The 21,296-nt window shown below is 40.7% G+C and overlaps 2 protein-coding genes across 3 annotated transcripts in view; one reads left to right on the forward strand and one right to left on the reverse strand.

Moving 5' to 3' along the window:
• The window catches only part of ELF5 (E74 like ETS transcription factor 5), a 32,178-nt gene extending 25,161 nt beyond the window's left edge, over positions 1-7,017 (forward strand). For both annotated transcript variants that reach the window (XM_017530533.1, XM_037739254.1), the window contains 3 exons: positions 4,411-4,479; positions 6,161-6,356; positions 6,775-7,017. In XM_017530533.1, the coding sequence (XP_017386022.1) occupies positions 4,411-4,479; positions 6,161-6,356; positions 6,775-6,871 (362 nt within the window). In that variant the 3' untranslated portion in view covers positions 6,872-7,017. The remainder of the gene's footprint in view (positions 1-4,410; positions 4,480-6,160; positions 6,357-6,774) is intronic.
• A 4,743-nt stretch (positions 7,018-11,760) lies between these two features.
• The window catches only part of CAT (catalase), a 35,684-nt gene continuing 26,148 nt past the window's right edge, over positions 11,761-21,296 (reverse strand). The window contains exons 11-13 of the mRNA XM_017530534.2: positions 16,029-16,136; positions 12,771-12,854; positions 11,761-12,446 (exon numbers count right to left, since the gene is read on the reverse strand). Of these exons, the coding sequence (XP_017386023.1) occupies positions 12,381-12,446; positions 12,771-12,854; positions 16,029-16,136 (258 nt within the window). The 3' untranslated portion in view covers positions 11,761-12,380. The remainder of the gene's footprint in view (positions 12,447-12,770; positions 12,855-16,028; positions 16,137-21,296) is intronic.

Consider the following 21,296-nt stretch of genomic DNA (forward strand, 5'->3'; position numbering starts at 1 on the left):
ATTCAAAGACCAAGACCTGGCCAATGAGGACAAAGTGGCATCCTGGGGCTTTCAGCAATGTTCCCATTGGGTCTTCAGCAAAAATGATTAGCTCTCTTTACCATTTATTAAGCACTTACTATGTGTTAAGCATGACACTGAGCCAAGTGTTCTGCTTATATTATATCATTTTATCCTTGTTTTAGCTCCATTAGGTAGTGTTGTTATCTCCATTTGCATCTGAGGAAACTGGACGTGTAATAACTTGTAAGTGCAGGGCTGAGATTCCAACACATTTCCTCAAAGCCTGTGCTTTTATACATTGTGCTATGCACACTCATACATGCAAGCACGCATACACACACACAGGGACATATGCACACATGTTCCCAGACCCTTCTATTCTCTCGGCTGCCCATTCAGTTAAGATCCAAGCCCGGGAACCCCACAGGGTCTGAGTGTAGCTTGACAATAATTCAAACAAGACTGTTTTCAACTTGGTGCCCACTGAAGGTGTCCAGGCACACAAGCTACAAAGCTGTCAGAGCTGGCCAAAGTGAAGAAACCCACTCCCTCTCTGCTTGTTCTCTCCTCTCCACCTGCCCCATTCCCTACCCACCTCCACTGCAGCAATGCCAGTGGAGGGTATGCTGGGCCCAAGAACCAAGTCTACAGTCCTGGGTTCACTGCCAGGCACCTCCCTGCTCCTGAGCCTCAGAGCTTCTCTGCACCAGCCTGGCATGGGGTATGGGCACCATGGCTGGACTGCTGTTGTTATGGGGATATGATGAATTTGCTTTGGAAACCCTGCCAGACAGGCCCCCACCCCAGGGTGGAGGATATCAACAGCTGAGAATATATCCTTTGGCCACATTTTAAAAGTGTCCAGTCTCAAGGCCAACCAAGCCTCTCTACATTTCACAGACAGTAGAGAGCCTGGGCCGTGTCTCCCCTCATTCCCCACCAGCTGCAGGGACACAGTCAAGATGATGAAAGTCGTGAGCCAGGGAGAGCTGCACCCTGAAACCCAACTGGCATTTGCAGAGAAATACCGTGGGTTCACGGTGCTGCTGCAGATCCACCAGCCAGTCCTGCTGGGGGCTGATTTGGGAACCTGCCTCAAGATTAACAGTGCAGTAATGACTAGCTCCCTGCCCCTGCCACCACCAGCCAGGCGAAGCCTTGACCCCTCAACCAATGAGTACCTTCAAAGCTATCACTGCAGAGCTAGGAACAGATAGAACAGGGTTATCTCTGGCAAGACCCACAGAAGAAACTCCCACCATCCTCATAAACCCCTCTCATGCTGATCTGTGCTGTGTTTATCCTACCACGCCAGATCCCCTGCATCCAAAACACACGAGAAATCATAAAATCCAAAGGGCAATGTTTTTCCTCCCACTTCTTGCCATTTTGCATTTCAATGAAAGCTTGTTGTCTATTCACACTTCATAATTCATCTTTGTTCATGACTCCATTTGTTTTCTCTTCTAAAAGATTAAATCAAAACAACAGGTCGATCTGGAGACAGTAATAGACATATATCATACCGGTGCAGGAGGTTGAGTGAGCATCCAGCAACAGCAAATGCTCAACAAATCTTAGCTAATAATAGTTCATTAAATGTCTATTGAACGCCTGCTGCAAAAGATGTGATAAAGTAGTAGTTGTGAATATTAGCTTTGGAATGAGAACTGTCTGGGTTCAAATCCTGGCTCCACCATCTGGACAAAATTCTTAAACTCTCTGGGCATCAAATTTCTCCTCAATAAAATAAAAATCCTAATAATATCACATAGGTTGTTACAAGGATTAAATGAGATACTCTGTGTGAAGCCCTTACCAAGCACTTGGCATTTAGTAAGTGCTCTGTGAATATCACCTAATAGTAGAGGAGAAAAAGAGACGAGATGAATCTTTGCAGTAAAGTGGACCCAGTTCTGTGATACCAAGGAACACACAGGTGCTCTCTATGGGGCTCATAAGGGATCTGACCCAGAAGGTAAGTTCAGAGAAGCCTTCCTGAAGAGGTCTTGTGAGGGGTCAGCTGGGTAGAAGTAGGGAGTGGGGAGTCTGTGCAAAGGTCCTGAGCCAGGAGAAAGCCACACCCCAATGGAACCATTTGACCCAAGGGAAGGGAAAAAGTTGGGATACAGATGAGATAAGGCTGGAAACTTGGGTGGGGGTCAGTCTGTGAAAGGCCTATCTAATGTGCAGCCTTCATCCTGGAAGAAATGGGGAACCACTGCAGGATGTTCAGCCGGGGAGTGACATGACCCAGTGGCACTGAGAGAGGTCACCCTGAGCAGCAGTGTGGGGCACAGGATGTCATTCCTGCCCTTCCTGCATTTAGCAGTGACAGTGTACACAGTAGATGATGCAGCAGGGATTGTTGTACAGTATAATGTAGTATAGTATAGTATAGTATAGTATAGTATAGTATAGTTTAGTTCATATAGTACAGCACAATACAGTATTGTTAGTACACTATAGTACAGTTAGTGCAGTATAGTATAGTGCAGTATAGTTAGTATAGTACAGTATAGTCTAGTTTGTATAGTACAGTAGGTACAGTATAGTATAATATACAGTATAGTTAGTATAGCACAGTATAGTATACTTATTACAGTACAGTATAGTATAGTTGGTATAGTATACTATAGTATAATACAATATAGTGCAGTTGGTACAGTATAGTTAGTATAGCACAGTACAGTATAGTTAGTATACTACAGTATAATGCGATATAGTATAGTTAGTACAGTCAGGTTGTATAGTATAGTACAGTATAGTATAGTTATTACAGTACAGTAATAGTATAGTTAGTATAGTGCAGTGCAGTACAGTATAATTAGTATGGTATGGTATGGTTAGCATGGTATACTACAGTGCAGTCACAGTATAATTAGTATGGTAAGTACAGTATACTGTCGTTAGCATAGTACAGTATAGTATAGCACAGTACAGTATAGTTTGTATAGAATAGTACAGTATAGTATAGCACAGTACAGTATAATTAGTATAGTATACTATAGTATAATACAATATAGTATAGTTACTACAGTATAGTTAGTATAGTATAGTACAGTATAGCACAGTACAGTATAGTACAGTGATAGTATAGTTAGTGTCATACAGTATGGTATGGTATGGAATATTTAGCATGGTGTACTACAGTACAGTCACAGTATAGGTAGTATGGTATAGTACAGTATAATATAATGTAGTATAGTATAGCATAGTTAATATAGTGTAGTACAGTACAGTGTCGTTAGTATAGTATGGTACAATAGAGTATAGTTAGTACAGTATAGTTTGTATAGTATAGTATGTACAGTACGGTATAGTATAGTACAGTGTATAGTATATGTACAGTATAGTACAGTGCAGTATGGTGTGGTATAGTGCAGTAGAGTTAGTATAGTACAGCACTATACAGTATAGCTAGTATAGTATGGTGCAGTACAGTTACTATAGTATAGTACAGTGGCGGCTTGATGATACTCACTGAGCACCTACTATGTGCCCCAGCAGTGTGCTAGGTTCTACAGGGTTACATCTGGAAACACAAATTGCTGCCCTCTCGTGGACACAGACAGTGAACTGCATGAATAAATACATCATAGAATATACTTGAATATTCTATGTAAAATGCAGAGCAGTGGGGAGGATATACAGTCCCAACTTGGGTGGTCAGAGGAGGACTCACTGGAAGGTGATTTTGAGCCAGGATTGAGATGAGGGCATGCACCACAAGTATCCAAGGGAAGAGCGTGCTGGACAGGTGGAAGAGCAACTGTGAAGACCCGATGTAGAATGTGCCTGCACGTTTCCAGAGAGTCTGAAGCCAGGGTGGCAAGGGCAAAGCAAGTTGGGGGCTATGGGAAGCGGTGGAGACTGAGTTTGGGCTGGAGGGGCAGATCTGGTGCCACCATTTTAAAAACTCTTATACTACTTTGGGACAGTGCTTGTCCAGGTGTCTCAGGTTGTGACTCACAGCCCGAGTTATCATTTAAATCAGCACGGAGTTAACGGCTTGCTTTCTACCCTTCATAAGCTCTAGTCTCTTTGCTTTTACTTGTGTCTCTTCCAGTCTGTTCTCCACATAGGAGCAAGAGAGATCTTAAAACGTGGATCTTTGCTCTGCACTTCAATATAAAGTCCCAAGTTCTTACCATGGCCTTCCAGGAAGGCCCGGCATGGGCCTTGATCAAAACCAGATTTATTTATTCTCATCGGGGTGGGTGAGATTAAATCCAAGTGCTCCTTAAGGCACATCTTAAAGCATCCTGACACCTGCCAACTACTAATCACCTCCAAAGTGCCTAACATGGTGTCTTCTACCACAAAGGCATTCAATTAGTGTTTGCTCATTTGGGTATGACTTGAGGTCTGTATACCTTTCCACTGCTATAAATTATTCTTTTTCAGATGCCGATTCCAACTGCTTGAAAACAAGTGGCATCAAAAGTCAAGACTGTCACAGTCATAGTAGAACAAGTAAGTGCAGGAGGCCGGTTTTCATTTCCACTTCCTTAAAACCATTCCTAAAACAAAGTCATCTACTTTAATAAGCTTTGGAACCAAACATTTGAGTTGGACCAGTTACTTCCCAAGGAAGGTAGTAAAGAAATCAATGATTGCTTGTATATGTATTATCAAAATCAGATTTATTTCTTCTCATAAGAGTGGGTGAGATTGAGCATCTGACAATAGCAAATGCTTAACAAATCATAGCTAATAATTATCCATTAAATGTCTATTGAACACCTACTATGAAAGACATGATTGTAGTTGTGAACATTAGCTTTGGAATGAAAACTCTCTGGGTTCAAGTTATGGCTCCGCCATCTGGAGCCATGTCCAATCCTGGGTCCACTGTAGCTTCTTCTCAGAGGAGGATAACAAAGAAAACACTGGGAATCAGCAATTCTATTAGCCTTCCTAGCACTAAGAGATCTGCCCAGAGCAGTGTCAAGCTTGCAATTTCACAAATGAATGTGTAGAAAACAATTGCTACATGCGAGGCGTGATTCTAACTACTTGGTATGTATTAAATCATTAAATTATCTAACCTCTCCTAGGAGACAGGTACTCTTATTATCCCATTTTATAGGTAAAGTAACTATAAGAGTTTATAGTTATAAAGGTAGGAAGAGAGGAATTCAGGACCCAAACCCAGTCAATGGTACTCCAGAACTGGTCTTAACCACCATATCATAGAATAAGAGAAATACCAGCCTTTCATGAAAAACTAAATTGCAGGATCAGTCCACCCAGACAGCTGTGGCTACGGAATCAGTACAACCATGCTTCCTGTCAGAAAGAAAAATCGAAAGATCATTTGACTGTCATTTCATTCATTTCATAAGAATTAAACTGTAGGGCAGGTGCAGTGGCTCATGCCTGTAATCCCAGCACTTTGGGAGGCTGAGGCAGGCAGATCACAAGGTCAGGAGTTTGAGACCTGCCTGGCCAACATAGTGAAACCCCATCTCTACTAAAATTACAAAAATTATCCAGGTGTGGTGGCACACACCTGTAGTCTCAGCTACTAGGTGGGCTGAGGCAAAAGAATCACTTGAACCCAGGTGGCAGAAGTTGCAGTGAGCTGAGACCACGCCATTATACTCCAGCCTGGGTGACAGAGTGAGACTCTGTCTCAGAAAAAAGAATTAAACTGTAGTTCCATAGAATATCTGTGAGTCACAGTGTTTGTTTCACAATTGCTTCAGTCAAAGACAGACACGTCACAGCTCAGTAAGTTTCCAGGTAGAGCAATCAGTCATGGATTAGTGAGAAGTTGCACATCTGTTCTCTTAAAATTAAACAAGCCGGGCATGGTGACTCATGCCTGTAATCCCAGCACTTTGGGAGGCCAAGGTGAGTGGATCACCTGAGGTCAGGAGTTCGAGGCCAGTGTAGCCAATGTGGCAAAACCCCATCTCTATTAAAAACACAAAAAATTATCTGTACATGGTGGCGGGTACCTATAATCCCAGCTACCTGGGAGGCTGAGGCAGGAGAATCACTTGAACCCAGAAGGCAGATGTTGTAGTGAGCTGAGATTATGCTATTGCGCTCCAGCCTGGGTGACAGAGTGAGACTCTGTCTCAAAAAAAAAAAAAAAAAAAAATTTAAAAACAACTGTAAATCGCTAATGTTTTCCCATTTTTAAAAGGCCTCCAAAGTTCTCATCTATGGGAATTTGTACGAGATCTACTTCTATCTCCTGAAGAAAACTGTGGAATTCTGGAATGGGAAGATAGGGAACAAGGAATTTTTCGGGTGGTTAAATCAGAAGCCCTGGCAAAGATGTGGGGACAAAGGAAGAAAAATGACAGAATGACGTATGAAAAGTTGAGCAGAGCCCTGAGGTAAGTTAATAGCATAAAATACCATGAGCCTTCAAGAAGAGTTATATAAAATGGATGGCTGTAGAAAATTACACTGTTTTTGCAGGTTTTTTACCTGATAATGGAAAGGTCATGAGACAAAACTTTGGCTCTTAGTTACAGGTAGGATTATGGTTTGTAAATTGACACACTGTCTTGGCAGTATTCCCCAGGGATCACTCTGAATCCAGGCCATCTCGCACACACACGCACAAAACACGTTTTGAACTGAGAATGGTGAGGTTCAGTCTTCAAGATGTCTGGGAAAGGTTTAAGTGTAAGTTGATAACAGGGTGTGAAAATACCAGCCTTGTCACCTGAGAAGAATGAGGAGAGTTTGTGTTCTGTTGTTTTCCTAGGGTGCAACCCCTCCAAGAATTTCTCCTGCTTGCTTTTTCAGATACTACTATAAAACGGGAATTTTGGAGCGGGTCGACCGAAGGTTAGTGTACAAATTTGGAAAAAATGCACACGGGTGGCAGGAAGACAAGCTATGATCTGCTCCAGGCATCAAGCTCATTTTATGGATTTCTGTCCTTTAAAACAATCAGATTGCAATAGACATTGGAAAGGCTTCTTTTTCTTTTCTTTTTTTTTTTTTTTAACCTGCAAACATGCTAAAATTTCTCCACATCTCAGCTTACATTTGGGTTCAGAGTTGCTGTCTACGGAGGGGTGACAGTGGCAACTCGTAAGAAATCCTTTCTTCCCCATAAGGGGATGAGGGGATGATCTTTTGTGGTGCCTTGATCAAACATTATTTTCCTAGAGTTGTGGAACAGTTACATCCAATGCCATTGGTGCTGATCAGAGAAAAACGTTTCAATTCTGCCGTTAGAGACACATCCAATACTCCCATCCCAAAGGTTCAAAAGTTTTCAAATAGTTAACTGTGGCAGCTCAGCAAAGGCAAGGGAAAGCATGATTAGTTTGCAGGTTATGGTAGGAGAGGGTGAGATATAAGGCATACATACTTTAGATTTTAAATTATTAAAGCCAAAAATCCATAGAAAAGTATCCTTTTTTTTTTTTTTTTTTTTTTTTTTTTTTTTTTTTTTTTTTTTTTTTTTTTTTTTTTTTTTTTTTGAGATGGGTTCTCGCTATGTTATCCAGGGCTGGTCTTGAACTCACAGGCTCAAGAGATCCTCCTGCTTCAGCCTCCCAAAGTACTGTGACTACATGTGTGAGCCACGGCACCTGGCCAGAAAAGTATCTTAATTAATGAAAGAGCTAAGCCATCAAGCTGGGACATAATTGGATTTAGCATAGGTTCATAGTAAATTTCTTAACCAGAGCATCTTTCTGACCACTCAGCAAAATTTCCACAGACGTCCTTCTGGACTTACTTAACATTAACCACATTATTAATTGTTGCTGGGTTTATTCCCCCTTCTAACTGATGGCTGGCATCTGATATGCAGAGTTAGTCAACAGACACTGGCATCAATTACCAAATCACTGCTGTTTCTATGATTCAAGCTGTTAACACAATAAAATTGTAATTCGTTGATTCCATCTCTGGTCCAGATGTTAAACAATTATAGAACTGGAAATGTCCCGACAACTCTGTAACGGCCAATTAAATGGCAAGTCTTTTTTGTTTTGTCTTCCTACCTGATGTGTATTCAAGCGCTAAAACACCTATTTCCTTGACAAAAATCGCGACAGTGAATTTACACCAATAAATGTTCATGTGTTGAAGTCTGCACTGACATTTTCTCATCAGTCAATGGCATGTAAGTCATTAGTGACTTACTACTAGGTAGACTGCCCCTAGGACTTCTATTTCACCAAAGCAGGAATCAAATGGTGAGGCACTGAACCGCTGTACAGGCTGAAGACCTCCATACTTAGAGTTTAACTTCAAAATAACTTGTTTTAAAAAATGTGAATTACTGTAAAATAATCTATTTTTGGATTCATGTGTTTTCCAGGTGGATATAGTTTGTAAACAGTGTGAATAAAGTATTTAATGTGTTCAACTCTCTGTGTATCATTCAATTCAGCATAGTAGGCTCAGCAAAGCACTGACAACCTGTAAAACCTTTGGTGACTCTTCCATTTCCTAGCAGCTGTGGTTGGAGATTTATTTTTTATTTTTGGAGGTGGGTTTTGCTATGCTGCCCAAGGTGGCCTCGAACTCCTGGGCTCAAGCAATCCTCCTGTCTCAACCTCCCAAGTGCCTGGATTATTATGAACCTTTGCTAAATCCACACCACACTTGGCAGGCTGGAGATTTTTAAAGAGCCCAAAAAGATGCAAGAAATATATGAAGTAATCTTACCCTCCACCTTTAATATCTCAAGACAGAGGTTCCCCTCGCAAAATGGAGCTTATTGACCCGCATAGCCTACAGATGCATTTTTGTTTGGTGCACACAGTATTGTTTGTCTGTTGTTTTGAGGTTTTATTTCTTACTGTGACTTCATTGCCTTATTTAGAAATCGAAAGACTCACCTAAAAGTCCAGACATCTAGCTTCTTTTTAAAAATCATATCTGGCAACACTAGTATCTCAGTCTCTTGTGGCATTAATTTCCTGGAGCAAAATTGAAGTTGCACCTTGGGACAGAGGATTTGGTCCTACTGCCTTTTGGACACACAGTTTGTCAGCTGCCGTTCAACTTTGTTCTTGCACTAATGTTTGTTGTTGTTGTTGTTGTTAATACATCCAGAATGCCTTTACATTTTGAATTTGGGACCCATGTCCTGGCCATCAGAAGAGGTAAGTACCGTGTTAATGGACCACAGTCAGGATGAAAGGAAAGACTGTCCATGAAAAGAGAAGTTAGCTAACAGTAGGGGAATGGGGAGCAAATGAACAGATTTTTAACTAGGATTCTAATATTTACATTTTTAGACAGTGCTGTGGCAGAGTGTAGATGAAAAACACTTTTTAAGATGAGGATGCAAGAAACGAAAATGTTATGTCCACACAAAAATGTATACAGAAATGTTCACACCACCACTATTCATAATAGCCAAAAAGTAAAAAGAGCCCAAATATCCATCAAATCATAAATGGATAAATAAAACATAGTAAATCCATACAATGGAATATTATTTGGCAATTTAAAAAATGAAGCACTCATATATGCTACAATATGTAAGAATCTTGAAAACATTATGCTAAATATGTAAGAATCTTGAAAACATTATGCTAAGTGAAGGAAGCCAGTCACAAAAGACCACATATTGTATGATTCTATTTAAGTGAAAAGTGCAAAGTAGGCAAATCTTAGATTCTTGATGGCCTAGGGCTGGGGGCAAGGTTAAGAAAGAAATGGAAAGTGACTGTTGATAGGTACAGGTTTCTCTTTGTGAGATTAAAATGCTCTAAAATTGATTGTGGTGATGGTTGAGCAATTCTGTGAATATACAAAAAAATAAATTTACTCATACACTTTAAATGGGTGAGTTTTATGGTAAGTAAATTATATCTCAATAAAGCTCTTATTTAAAAAAAAGAAGAAGAAAAAAGGAAGAAGAGAAAAAAGAAGGAAGAAGAGAGCAAGAAGGACAAGAAGAAGAAGAGGGAGGAGGAGGAGGAGGAATAAGAAAGAGGAAAAGGAGAAAGGGGGGTGGGGGAAGCTGGGCCTGGTCACGTGTGCCTGTAGTCCCAGCTACTCAGGAGGCTGAGGCCAGCCTGAGCAACATAATGATATGCCATCTCTAAAATAAATAAATAAAGAAGTCAGCGTGAATGACCAACTGTGTCAAACACTGCTGAGAGGCCACATAAGACAAGGACTAAGAATGAACTGTGAGATTTTTTTGTGTGGTAAAATATACATAAAACTTATATTTAGCCATTTTTAGGTGTACAGTTCAGTAGCATTCAATACATTCACACTGTTGTGCAACCACTACCACCAACTACCTCCAGAAGTTCTTACCTTTCCAAATAGAAAGTGCAATGATGCAATCTTAGCTCACTGCAAACTCTGCCTCCCAGGTTCAAGCGATTCTCCCGCCTCAGCCTCATGAGTAGCTGGGATTACAGGTGCCTGCCATCACACCCAGCTAATTTTTGTATTTTTAGTAGAGATGGGGTTTCACCACATTGACCAGGCTTGTCTTGAACTCCTGACCTCAGGTAATCTGCCTGCCTCGGCCTCCTGAAGTGCTGGGATTACAGGTGTGAGCCACCATGCCCAGCCCGATAAATCTATTTTCAATGTCTACAAATATAATGGTTTCAATGCATACTCAAACACAGCAGGAATTTAGGGAGGAGGGTTTAACAGAAGAGTAAAGGAATTTGAGCTAAAAGATCAAGAATGAGTTTGTCTACTAGTAGTCTAATGGTTTCCTGAATTCCTGAAAGTACAAACTGGTTTGGTTTTTCTTGTTTTTAGTTGTTATTGCTGTTAGTTGTTTTGAGACAAGGTCTCACTCTGTTGCCCAGGCTGAAGTGCAGTGGTACAATCACGGCTCACTGAAGCCTCAACCTCCTGGGCTCAGGAGATCCTCCCACCTCAGCCTCCTCAGTAGCTGGGACTACAGGCATGTGTTACCACACTCAGATAATTTTTATGTTTTGTAGAGACCGGGCTTTGCCATGTTGCCCAGGCTGGTCTCAAACTCCTGAGCTCAAGTGATCCTCCTGCCTTGGCTTCCCAAAGTCCTGGGATTACAGGCATGAGCCAGCACACCCAGCACAAACTGGTTTTTAATATGAACAAAATAAAGATTTTCAAGGAAAATAAATTTTTATTTAGCTTTCAGAATGCATCTTTAAAGTCTTTCATGTGATTTTCAACCATGATAGGCAGATACTGGTTTTAAAAAGGAGGAGGCGGCCAGAAGCAGTGGCTCATGCCTGTAATCCCAGCACTTTGGGAGGCCGAGGTGGGCAGATCACAAGGTCAAGAGATCGAGACCATCCTGGCCAACATGGTGAAATCCCATCTTTACTAAAATACAAAAAAATAGCCGGGCGTGGTGGTGAGCGCCTGTAGTCCCAGCTACTCGGGAGGCTGAGGCAGGGGAATCGCTTGAACCCAGGAGGCAGAGACTGCAGTGAGCTGAGATCATGCCACTGCACTCTAGCCTGGCGACAGATCGAGACTCAGTCTCAAAAAAAAAAAGGAGGAGGAGGAAAATAACTAGTGGTTCTGAGCCCTTATTTTAAAAACTCAATCACAGGTAAGTGAGAGAATGGACAAGAGATTTAAGTAGTCTTCAAAGTTAGAGCATTTGCTATTTTATCAGTGTCTCAGAAGGCTTACGAAAGGCTATAGATTTAAACAAATAACATCGTGTCCTTGAGATACTGACATTTCCATTTTTAGGGTAAAACATCTGAAAATGATGATATTCAAATTAAGAGTCTGGTGGTACTTTAGGAGTTATACATGGAGTCAAAAGAAATCAAATACCATCTCTATTCTTATGTACAGATTTATTGCAAAAATGTAAGCAATTACAAATTGATCTGTTGTGAAATTAATGCTGAATTAAGATTATTGTAATTCCAAGTGAAAAAAATGAATTTGATCAATTACAAGTAGGAATTAAGCCATGATGGTGCACAAGTTAGTTTCTGATGACACTTGTGTATTAAATGTGCTTTTCCTATGAGAACCTTAGAAAAATAAAAATTTCTGAGTTGGTCATCTTTATCTTTTCTTCTTATATAATTATAGCCATATGTTAATATAATAGGCCATGAGGTGATATGTAAACATATATAATTTCAACAAGTTTTATCAAATAAAACCATATTTGTAGCTAGAAACTATTCTTCTAGTCATTTTCAATGAATAATCCAACCAACTGTCAAAACAAATATTTTCTTTAAAAATGACTGTTAAATTCTAACCTTCATTTTCCCCTGGGGAAATAGCATTAAAATTGTGACACGATTTGCTGTAGAAAGCGGGATTCTCTATTTTGATGTCATTTGCTTGCATTTGCACATCTAGCCCAGGAGAAGCTTCATCCAGTGATGAGTGGGTTACACGGGTAAGCGCTAAGCATTGCTGCACTGGCCCAGGCGCCAGCCTCACAGATTTGCCTTCTCCCTTGCAGCCAAGTGAGACCCGGACTGCACAAAGGTATGAATCGCGTTCTGTTTTAAGAGAACAAGATGGACAGGTTAATCACCTCATAGGCAGCAACGTGGTGTTTACTTAGTTTTAATACGTATGCAAGTAAAAATAATAATTCAGAATTCATTCACTTTAACTGTCTTAAATTGCCCAGGGCTAAAATGAAGAGTATGTGTTTTGCCGGTGAGTTCTTTATCTCTCAAATGAATTTCTGCACAGCTGCTTAAGAAATCTAAGTGGCAGGTAATGGCCCCTGCAGACTGTAACGCTAAGTGGTAACTGAGCCACGCCTACTCCAACCCAGCACACACAGCCTCTGCATGGTCAGGCTGCTTCAAGCTTACCTTAGGCTTTTCAGCATTGTACTTGTCCAGAAGAGCCTGGATACGGGTCCCGTAGTCAGGGTGGACCTCACTGAAGTTCTTGACCTGAGGCCAAAGGAAAATAAATGCAAGCATTATTCAAACTCCCCAGTGACTGCAGTTTCCCAGAGTTTATTCCGCAGGGAAGGAAAGATGTTTCGGCAGGAGGCAGCGCCACAGGGTGTTTAACAATGCCAGCCTCAGAGGAAGACACAGGTCCAGTGAACGCTCTGACATGTCCTGGCTGAGCAGCCTCCGATAGGTCACTCAACTTAACTGAGCTTCTCCCTAAAGGTCCCTCTGCCTAAATGAGCAAGATAATGACACCTAATTGGTATAATTTTTTTTTTCTTTTCTTTTTTTTCTTTTTTTTGGGGGACGGAGTTTCGCTCTCGTTACCCGGGCTGGAGTGCAATGGCGCGATCTCGGCTCACCGCAACCTCCGCCTCCTGGGTTCAGGCAATTCTCCTGTCTCAGCTTCCTGAGTAGCTGGGATTACAGGCACGCGCCACCATGCCCAGCTAATGTTTTGTATTTTTAGTAGAGACGGGGTTTCACCGTGTTGACCAGGATGGTCTCGATCTCTTGACCTTGTGATCCACCCGCCTCGGCCTCCCAAAGTGCTAGGATTACAGGCTTGAGCCACCGCGCCCGGCCAAAAAAACGTTTCTTTTTTTTTTGAGACGGAGTTTCACTCTTGTTACCCAGGCTGGAGTGCAATGGCGCAATCTCGGCTCACAGCAACCTCCGCCTCCTGGGTTCAGGCAATTCTCCTGCCTCAGCCTCCAGAGTAGCTGGGATTACAGGCACGCGCCACCATGCCCAGCTAATTTTTTGTAGTTTTAGTAGAGACGGGGTTTCACCATGTTGACCAGGATGGTCTCGATCTCTTGACCTCGTGATCCACCCGCCTCGGCCTCCCAAAGTGCTGGAATTATAGGCGTGAGCCACCGCGCCCGGCCTAATTGGTATAATTTTTAAAATCAATATTTGGTCTTTGTCCCCATTCCTGACACACACCCAAAACTCTTGGAATGTACTGTCTTTTGTATCCTACTAGGATGACTCATGGGCGCCTAGATAGCTTCCCAATGGAGGCTGATACCAGGAAGACCAAGCATGCGATTCAAAGGTTAGAACTTCCAGCCCCACCCCCAAACCTCCAGTGAGGGGAGAGGGGCTGGAGACTGTATTCAATCACCCATAGCCAATGATTTCATCAAGTATGCCTATGTCATAAAACCTCCAGGAAAGCCTGCAACTGGCAAGGTCAGGGAACACTTGGGTTGATGCACACATCCAGGTGCTGGGAGGGTGGTCCCCCCAGGAAGGCACCGAAGCTCTGAGGCCTTCCCCTGTGCCCCACTTCCATTTGGCTATCCCTGAGTTGTAGTCTTTATCATAAATCAGTAATCATAAGTAAATCATTTTCCTAAGTTCTATGAGTCTTTCCAGCAAATTATCAAAACTGAGGAAAGGGCGTGTGAACCCTTAATTTGCAGTCAGAATCTGCAGAAGTATGCATAGCTAGGGCACCTCATTTGGCATCTGAAGTGGGAAGTGACCCCTAAATCTTTGGGTTCTGACTCTAGCTCCAAGAGTTACTGTTAGAACTGTATTGAGTTATAGGATACCCAGTTGCTGTCAAAGAATTAGAGAATTGTTCATTGCTGGGGGAAAAAACTATACAACCTAGGATGGGTACAGTGGTTCACTCCTGTAATCCCAGCACTTTGGAGGGCAGAGACAGGCGGATCATCTGAGGTCAGGAGTTCAAGGCTAGCCTGACTAACATGACAAAACCCCAACTCTACTAAAAATAGAAAAATTAGTCAGGCATGGTAGGGCATGCCTGTAGTCCAAACTACTGAGGCAGGAAAATCACTTGAACCCAGGAGGCAGAGGTTGCAGTGAGCCAAGATCATGCCACTGCACTGCAGCCTGGGTGACAGAACAAAACTCCATTTCAAAAAAAAAAAAAAAAAAACCCATACAACCTACCTCACAGGATGCTGTGAGAAAAATACTGAGGATGTGAGCTGCATTTACTGCATGGAAAGAGTGACCTCAGAGTAGGTGCTTAAAAAGTTACAGTGATTTACATTAAGAAACAGGCCCAGACACAGCCTGAAGTTAATGTGAAGGATACAAGAACACTGGTACTTGCAGCAAAACTCCATATATTCAGGCAAGAATTCCCCAGCAGACAGCAAGAGGAGGCAGGGTATTGGGAACCCATAAAAGCCTTGCAGCCTCAGCATATGTGGAAGGAGAATGCTAAGGGTTCCAGCCCAGTCTGCTACTTGCAAGCTGTCTTATCCATTTTCTCAAGTAAAATGAGATAAATCCTGCCCTGCCTACCACACAAAGCACCCGTCAGGCTCTCTGCTGATACTTGAATGCAGGCCCTAGGACACAGCCCAGATAGCTGCTAGCCCAGCTGCCCCTAGGAACAGAGAAGCAGCAACTAGGGGCCAAGGAAAAAGGGGGATTTCAGATCTGCAAAAAGCTTAGCTCTGGAACAGGCCAGGAAACCAGAAGTGAGAGGGCTTCAGGCAGCTCCATGAGTGGCCATCAGAAATACCCCAGCACCTTAGCACGAAAGTCCAGCCTGCCTTTTGGAAGCATTGCAGTTCTTATTCCAGAAATCATGCCAAGTTTCTAGTTTGCATCTGAAGGGGGATCGAGGTATCATGACATTAAGCCTTTAGGCAGGTTTCAAACCATAAAAATGCAGGAAAGAAAGACAGACTGACTGATTAACTGGCTGATTTTAGAGATAGGGTTCCCTTACGTTGTCCAGGCTGGCAAGCAGTCCTCCCACTTCAGCTTCCCAAGTAGTTAGGACTACAGGTGCATGCCATCACATCCAGCTGATATATTTCTTATCATCTAACGTGTAAGTAGAATTGCGGGAGGACTCACATTTTGAAATTGGTCATTTACTATCTTGCATGGAATTTGGCTGTAGCCGAATTAAACAGCATAGGATAAAATTCACTGTGAATACAACTAAATGAGTACACATTGGACAAACAGCTAAGGACTGATGGATATGCCAGACCAGATAAAACATGAAAAGAAAATAATCAGAAGTTGGTTGGGGATTACTAGTATTTTTTTTTTAAGCTCCCTTATGTCAAATAAAATAGAAATGGCACTTCCTTTTTAGGCTTCTCCCACAGAGCTGCACTGTCTTCCCAGCCAGCAGAGGGCACCCTTCAGCTTACAAAGACTCACAGCTTTCTGCTGGATGAAATGTTGTGCGTCTTTCAGGTGGCCAGCAATGTTCTCACACAGGCGTTTCCTCTGTTCCTCATTGAGCACATTCACATAGAATGCCCGCACCTGCTCAGGGAAAAGAGCAAGTGCAGAGAATTAAGTCACCAATTTATCACCAACAAAGTTCACCTACTACAACACTTATGAAATAAATGATATTAAAACTTTCGAATTTAAGAGTAATTTTAAATTACAACTAAAACTGTCATTTGGGTTGTGTTCTTCACTTTTTGTTTTAAGCAAAATAAGTAAAATTCATTTGTTAATATCTCATAATTGTTTTTTAATAATGTCTTGTAGTAACTGCTATATATCACTTATAAATAGATCTACAATTAAAACCTCACCGCATTCTTAATACTGACAAGTCTAAAATGTGCAAGCTGCCCTTGAATGTAAACTTAGAACAATACAACCTTTGTTCAATTCACCCAGAACCATGGAGAAAAATAAAAACTAATTCATTTAGCTAGAGATATAATTAGAGAGATAGATAACTGTAACTATAGATAGATAATATATCTAAAAAACTACTTCATTTATACATGTATATCTGTATTCAGAAGCCAATATTTCTTAAGTAAGACATACTAATAATGATATTTTGCTAGATTATTGGGTTTATCTATAAAATATCCACAAATTAAAAACAGGAGCTTAGTATCAGGTATGTGAATCCAAGCAGCCTCTGCCCAATTGTGAAATCAAAAGGCGGTAGCTTTGATTTTATTCTTACATTTCATTCAGTCACTCATTCAACAAATATTGAGTATCTATAATGTGCCAGACTCTGTGCTATGTGCTGTTCTATTAATATTTATAAAGTCCAATAATATCCAATTATCCAAAGTATCAAATTCATGAATATTAAGAGATGCATCATTTCCCTAAGTAGTCAAATATCAGGCTATAATTATGTTTTTAAATTTTTGAGTAAAGTTTACACCTGATACCAAAGTTAATCAGATATTTTGGATTAACGCAATCTAATCAAAGTACTATATCCTGGGGACTTTCTCAGACCTATCACCAATTCACTAATTCTCTCTTCAGCTGTATTTGATGTAGTTTGTGAAAACATCCACTGGATTGCTATATCTGTGGAGTTTTTATTTCACAGACTGTAATTTTTGTTTCTAGAAAATGTTATTTGGTTCTTTTTCAAATCTACCTGTTTTGTTATTCTCCTCATATCCTATTGTCTTGATAATATTCCTTTCTGCATCTCCTTAAATATGTATGTTTATTTTAAAGCCTCTTTCCAATTATCATGTCTATGATTCTTCCATCTATTGCATGTGTAATTTCTCATTGGATTTCCTTGTATGCATTGTAATTTTTCACTTATGACTCACCTTCAACAGGAGTTATCTTCTGCATAAGTACCAAATGTACCCTAGTTGTAAGTGTCTTCCTGTGGTGGTTTTCTCATAATCTCTGCAAAGGCCTAACAGGGTTCACTGATTCACTTGTTTCCCAGTTAAAGTCTTTCATGGTTCCAACTGGGATAAGAATGCAGGGACCTCATTTGAGCATAGCATAGGGGAAGGACTCCCAATTTCTTAGAGTTGGCTGCTTCCATTGAGAGCCCACATGCTTCCAAGCTGCATCCTCAGTCTGAGTATGGGTAGTTGAGGTGCTCTTTCCTGGTTCTCACCATTATGCTAAGAGCTGAGCTCTAATTCTGGGCAACACGTAAAGCCTGTGGCTTCAACTCCTAACCCTCTAGAGGCATAAAATCTTTATAAGATACAAATCAGGTCTGGTTACCCATATGAGATACTTGCTTTCAAAGTTCACTCACTACTCTCCTTTTTCATTTGTGGGATTTGGAAATTAAACTTTGTTTCTTTAGCCCAGCTTCATTATTTAAAAAGAAAAAAAAATAATCCTTCTACAGGAAAACTGGGGCAGTAAAAATTTTTTTAAAAAAAGCAAAATTTTATTTAGCATGTCCGTATGTGAGAAGTAGAAGAAAGGCCTCTCATGTCATCTCCATCTGCCATCTTGAACCTCAATCTACACCTCAGCCTGTCACCTCAATCTACAATCTTGAACATCTTGAACTGTAAGAATTTGTTCCTGCAATTCCAGTAGAATGTTACAGCCAGCTTGCTTATGAAAGTAGAATACTGTCAAATTTTCAGGAATTTTGTGAGCAAGTTATTAAATACAGCCATTATAAAGATTAAATTACATAAACTTACAATTAAATATAGTGCAAACAAAAGTAATACTCAGAACATCGTTTCCTAATTAATAGATATTACTTATGTTTTTGAAGTCATTTGTGTCTACTGTATTACTATGGGTGAAATACTATATAACAGTGATATGATATTGTACACCATTTTGCAATGCCACAGGTTTAGTGACATCACATTGTTAGCTTGAAATCAGCCCTGTGAAATATTTCCACCATGAAAATGGATAAACACTACAAACCAGGGCTTTCTCCCCAGGGAGTCAGCTGTTAAATATTTATCAACACACCACTGAATAAAATCCATTATAAAAAAAAAAACAAAAAAACTTTCTGTTTCAGAGATTTGGTTAATCTACAGTTTTTTTGTTGTTGTTTTGAGACAGAGTTTTGTTCTTGTTACCCAGGTTGGAGTGCAATGGTGCGGTCTCAGCTCGCTGCAACCTCCACCTCCCGGGTTCAAGCGATTCTCCTGTCCCAGCCTCTCAAGTAGCTAGGATTGCAAGTGCCACACTCAGCTAATTTTTTTGTGTTTTTAGTAGAGATGGGTTTCACCATGTTGGCCAGGCTGGTCTCAAACTCCTGACCTCAGGTGATCTACCTGCCTCAGCCTCCCAAAGTGCTGGGATTACAGGTGTGAGCCATTCTACCCAGCCTACAGTTTTAAGGGTTAAAAAAAAAAAAGTATGTGTACATACTCTGTCACCAGGGGTGGTGTGCAGTGGAGCAACCACAGCACACTATAGCACTGAACTTCTCAAATAAAGTAGTCTTGATAATATCTATAGTTCTATCTTCCAATTCACTAATCTTCTCTTCAGCCATGTTAACCTCCTTTAAAAGTCACCTAATAAATTCTAATTTCAGTTGTTGCATTTTCTAGTTATGTCCATTCAACTCTTTTCTATAGTTTAAAGCTCTCTTACTAAATTCTTTATGCTCTCATCTATTTTCTTAAACCATTCGTCAGTCATTTTAAAACCTGTATCTGATAGGTCCATTATTTAAGCCTCCACTAGGTTTGTTTCTACTATCAGTTTGCAGGGAGTTTTTTCTCTCTCTTGCAGTCATAAGGTCTTAATGTGTTAGATGCCTGGTCATTTATTGTTGAATGCTTAACATTTCCATATAAAAAGGTCTAGAGATCATTTGAGGTTCTATTTTCCACCAAAGAAAATTTTGTTTGCTTCTGGCAGATGGCATAGAGATAGATCACCTTAATCCAATCTGAGACAGGGCAGAGGCAAAGTTGTGTTCCAGGTTTTCTGAGAGCAAGTTTATTTCATGTTTGCCTTTACTCATAGGCATGGCTCTTCAGGTATTTCGACTGAAAGACTAGAGTATAACTAGAGGCTATGCTTCTTAGCAGACCTTGAATTCCAGTTTTTGTCCCTTCAGACTCATGAGACTGTGGTAAACACCACTCAGCTTCTGGACCAGTGCTTACAAGTTAACAAATACCCTAAGAAGAAAGGAAACCAAATGTCAAGCTTACTTCTCTGCACTTCTTCTCTATCTTTGATCTTGGCCCCTTAAATTCTTGTTGTTTTGTAAGCTCTCCAAGACAAATGCTTTATGTATTTTACCTACCTTTTCAATGTTCTCCATGAGAGAGTAAGTGTGATACAAGCTAGTGTGCCACAGACAGATGTACGCCCAATCATTTTTAAGAGAATAAATCTGGATCTTCTTATGTATTTCCCATGTGACTCATCATTACAGAATTATAACAACAGTATTGTTATTACTTAAAAATCACACTACATCCTACATAGTGATGACAAATTCTCTTTATAAAATAAGGATGAGCACATAATAAGTTTTCATATGTAAGCAATAGCCTCATTAATTTTTGCAGGGGTTGTATGAACTGATTTTATACCTGTATTGACCTCACATAGGCAAAATTCTTGAGAGGCAGAGAATATACTGTAATATACTTGGTGTCATCTGCATCACCAAAAATAATGCAGTTATATAAAAGGTTTGTAGGAAATGTTTTAAGATCCTCCAAAAATGATTTCTATCCTACAACAATGTAATTTCATTTTTATATATACACATATATGTATATACATAAATGCTTTTCAAACAAAGATATTCTCACAGTGAATTAATTCATGTATTTAAGTATATTTTACTTGGAACCCACATTCACAAACTGAGAAATCAGAAATAGGTTCTAATCTAATTTAAATACTAAGTTTAACACTAACTGCTCAAACAGAGCTCTAAAACAACTATACCTTTATTATTTTATTGTGTGTGATATAATGAGGCACCTGCCCACCCACAGGCCCTTCCAAGTCTGAGGTTCTCCTTCATAGCATGTACTGAAAGAGCCCTTAGGGCAGCCATAGATGAGTGGAAAGAGAATGAGCACTTGACCTGGGGCAGTTAACTAGAGGCTGACCAAGGCCAATGGTGCAACCTGGGGTGAAAAGATTAGCCAAGTCAACATGATTCTGTCTCTCTAGAATCTGAGATAGACATGTTGAGAGAAAGAGTAAAAGGTGGTCCAAAAAAATAAAATAAAATAACGCATGAAGAAAGATGACGTAAAGGAGAGTTAGGCGATGGTCATGGAAAAGCCACAACAATAAAACAGAAGCTCTGAGGCAGATAGGAGAAAACAAGAAGATGCGGTAAAAATAATCAATTAGCATTGGCAAGCAGAAGCAGACAGATGGAAAATAACTAAGCCATGTGAAGGGTGAGCCCTGCAGTGGACATGCTCACACTCTTGTGGTCAAGGCTCCTGGAGCTATTTTGAACCTGGGCTGTCCCGCTCAGATTCTTAGATTTGGCTGCACATAAGCTGTTCACGCTCATTCCTTAAATTCCCATGAGATCACTCTTTCCCCAATGCCCCCCTCCCCATAGCCCTTCAATAAAGTTTGCAGGAACTGAGACGAGTCTCCATACCTTGAGGCAAAAGAGCAGAGTAAAACAACCCTTCAACTCCACCCAATAAGGGGCCCAATTTAGTATTATAGACAAGTCTTCCTTGAATTCAATGTAAG

Source organism: Cebus imitator, unplaced genomic scaffold (assembly GCF_001604975.1).
Source record: "Cebus imitator isolate Cc_AM_T3 unplaced genomic scaffold, Cebus_imitator-1.0 Scaffold66, whole genome shotgun sequence".
Taxonomy (NCBI): domain Eukaryota; kingdom Metazoa; phylum Chordata; class Mammalia; order Primates; family Cebidae; genus Cebus; species Cebus imitator.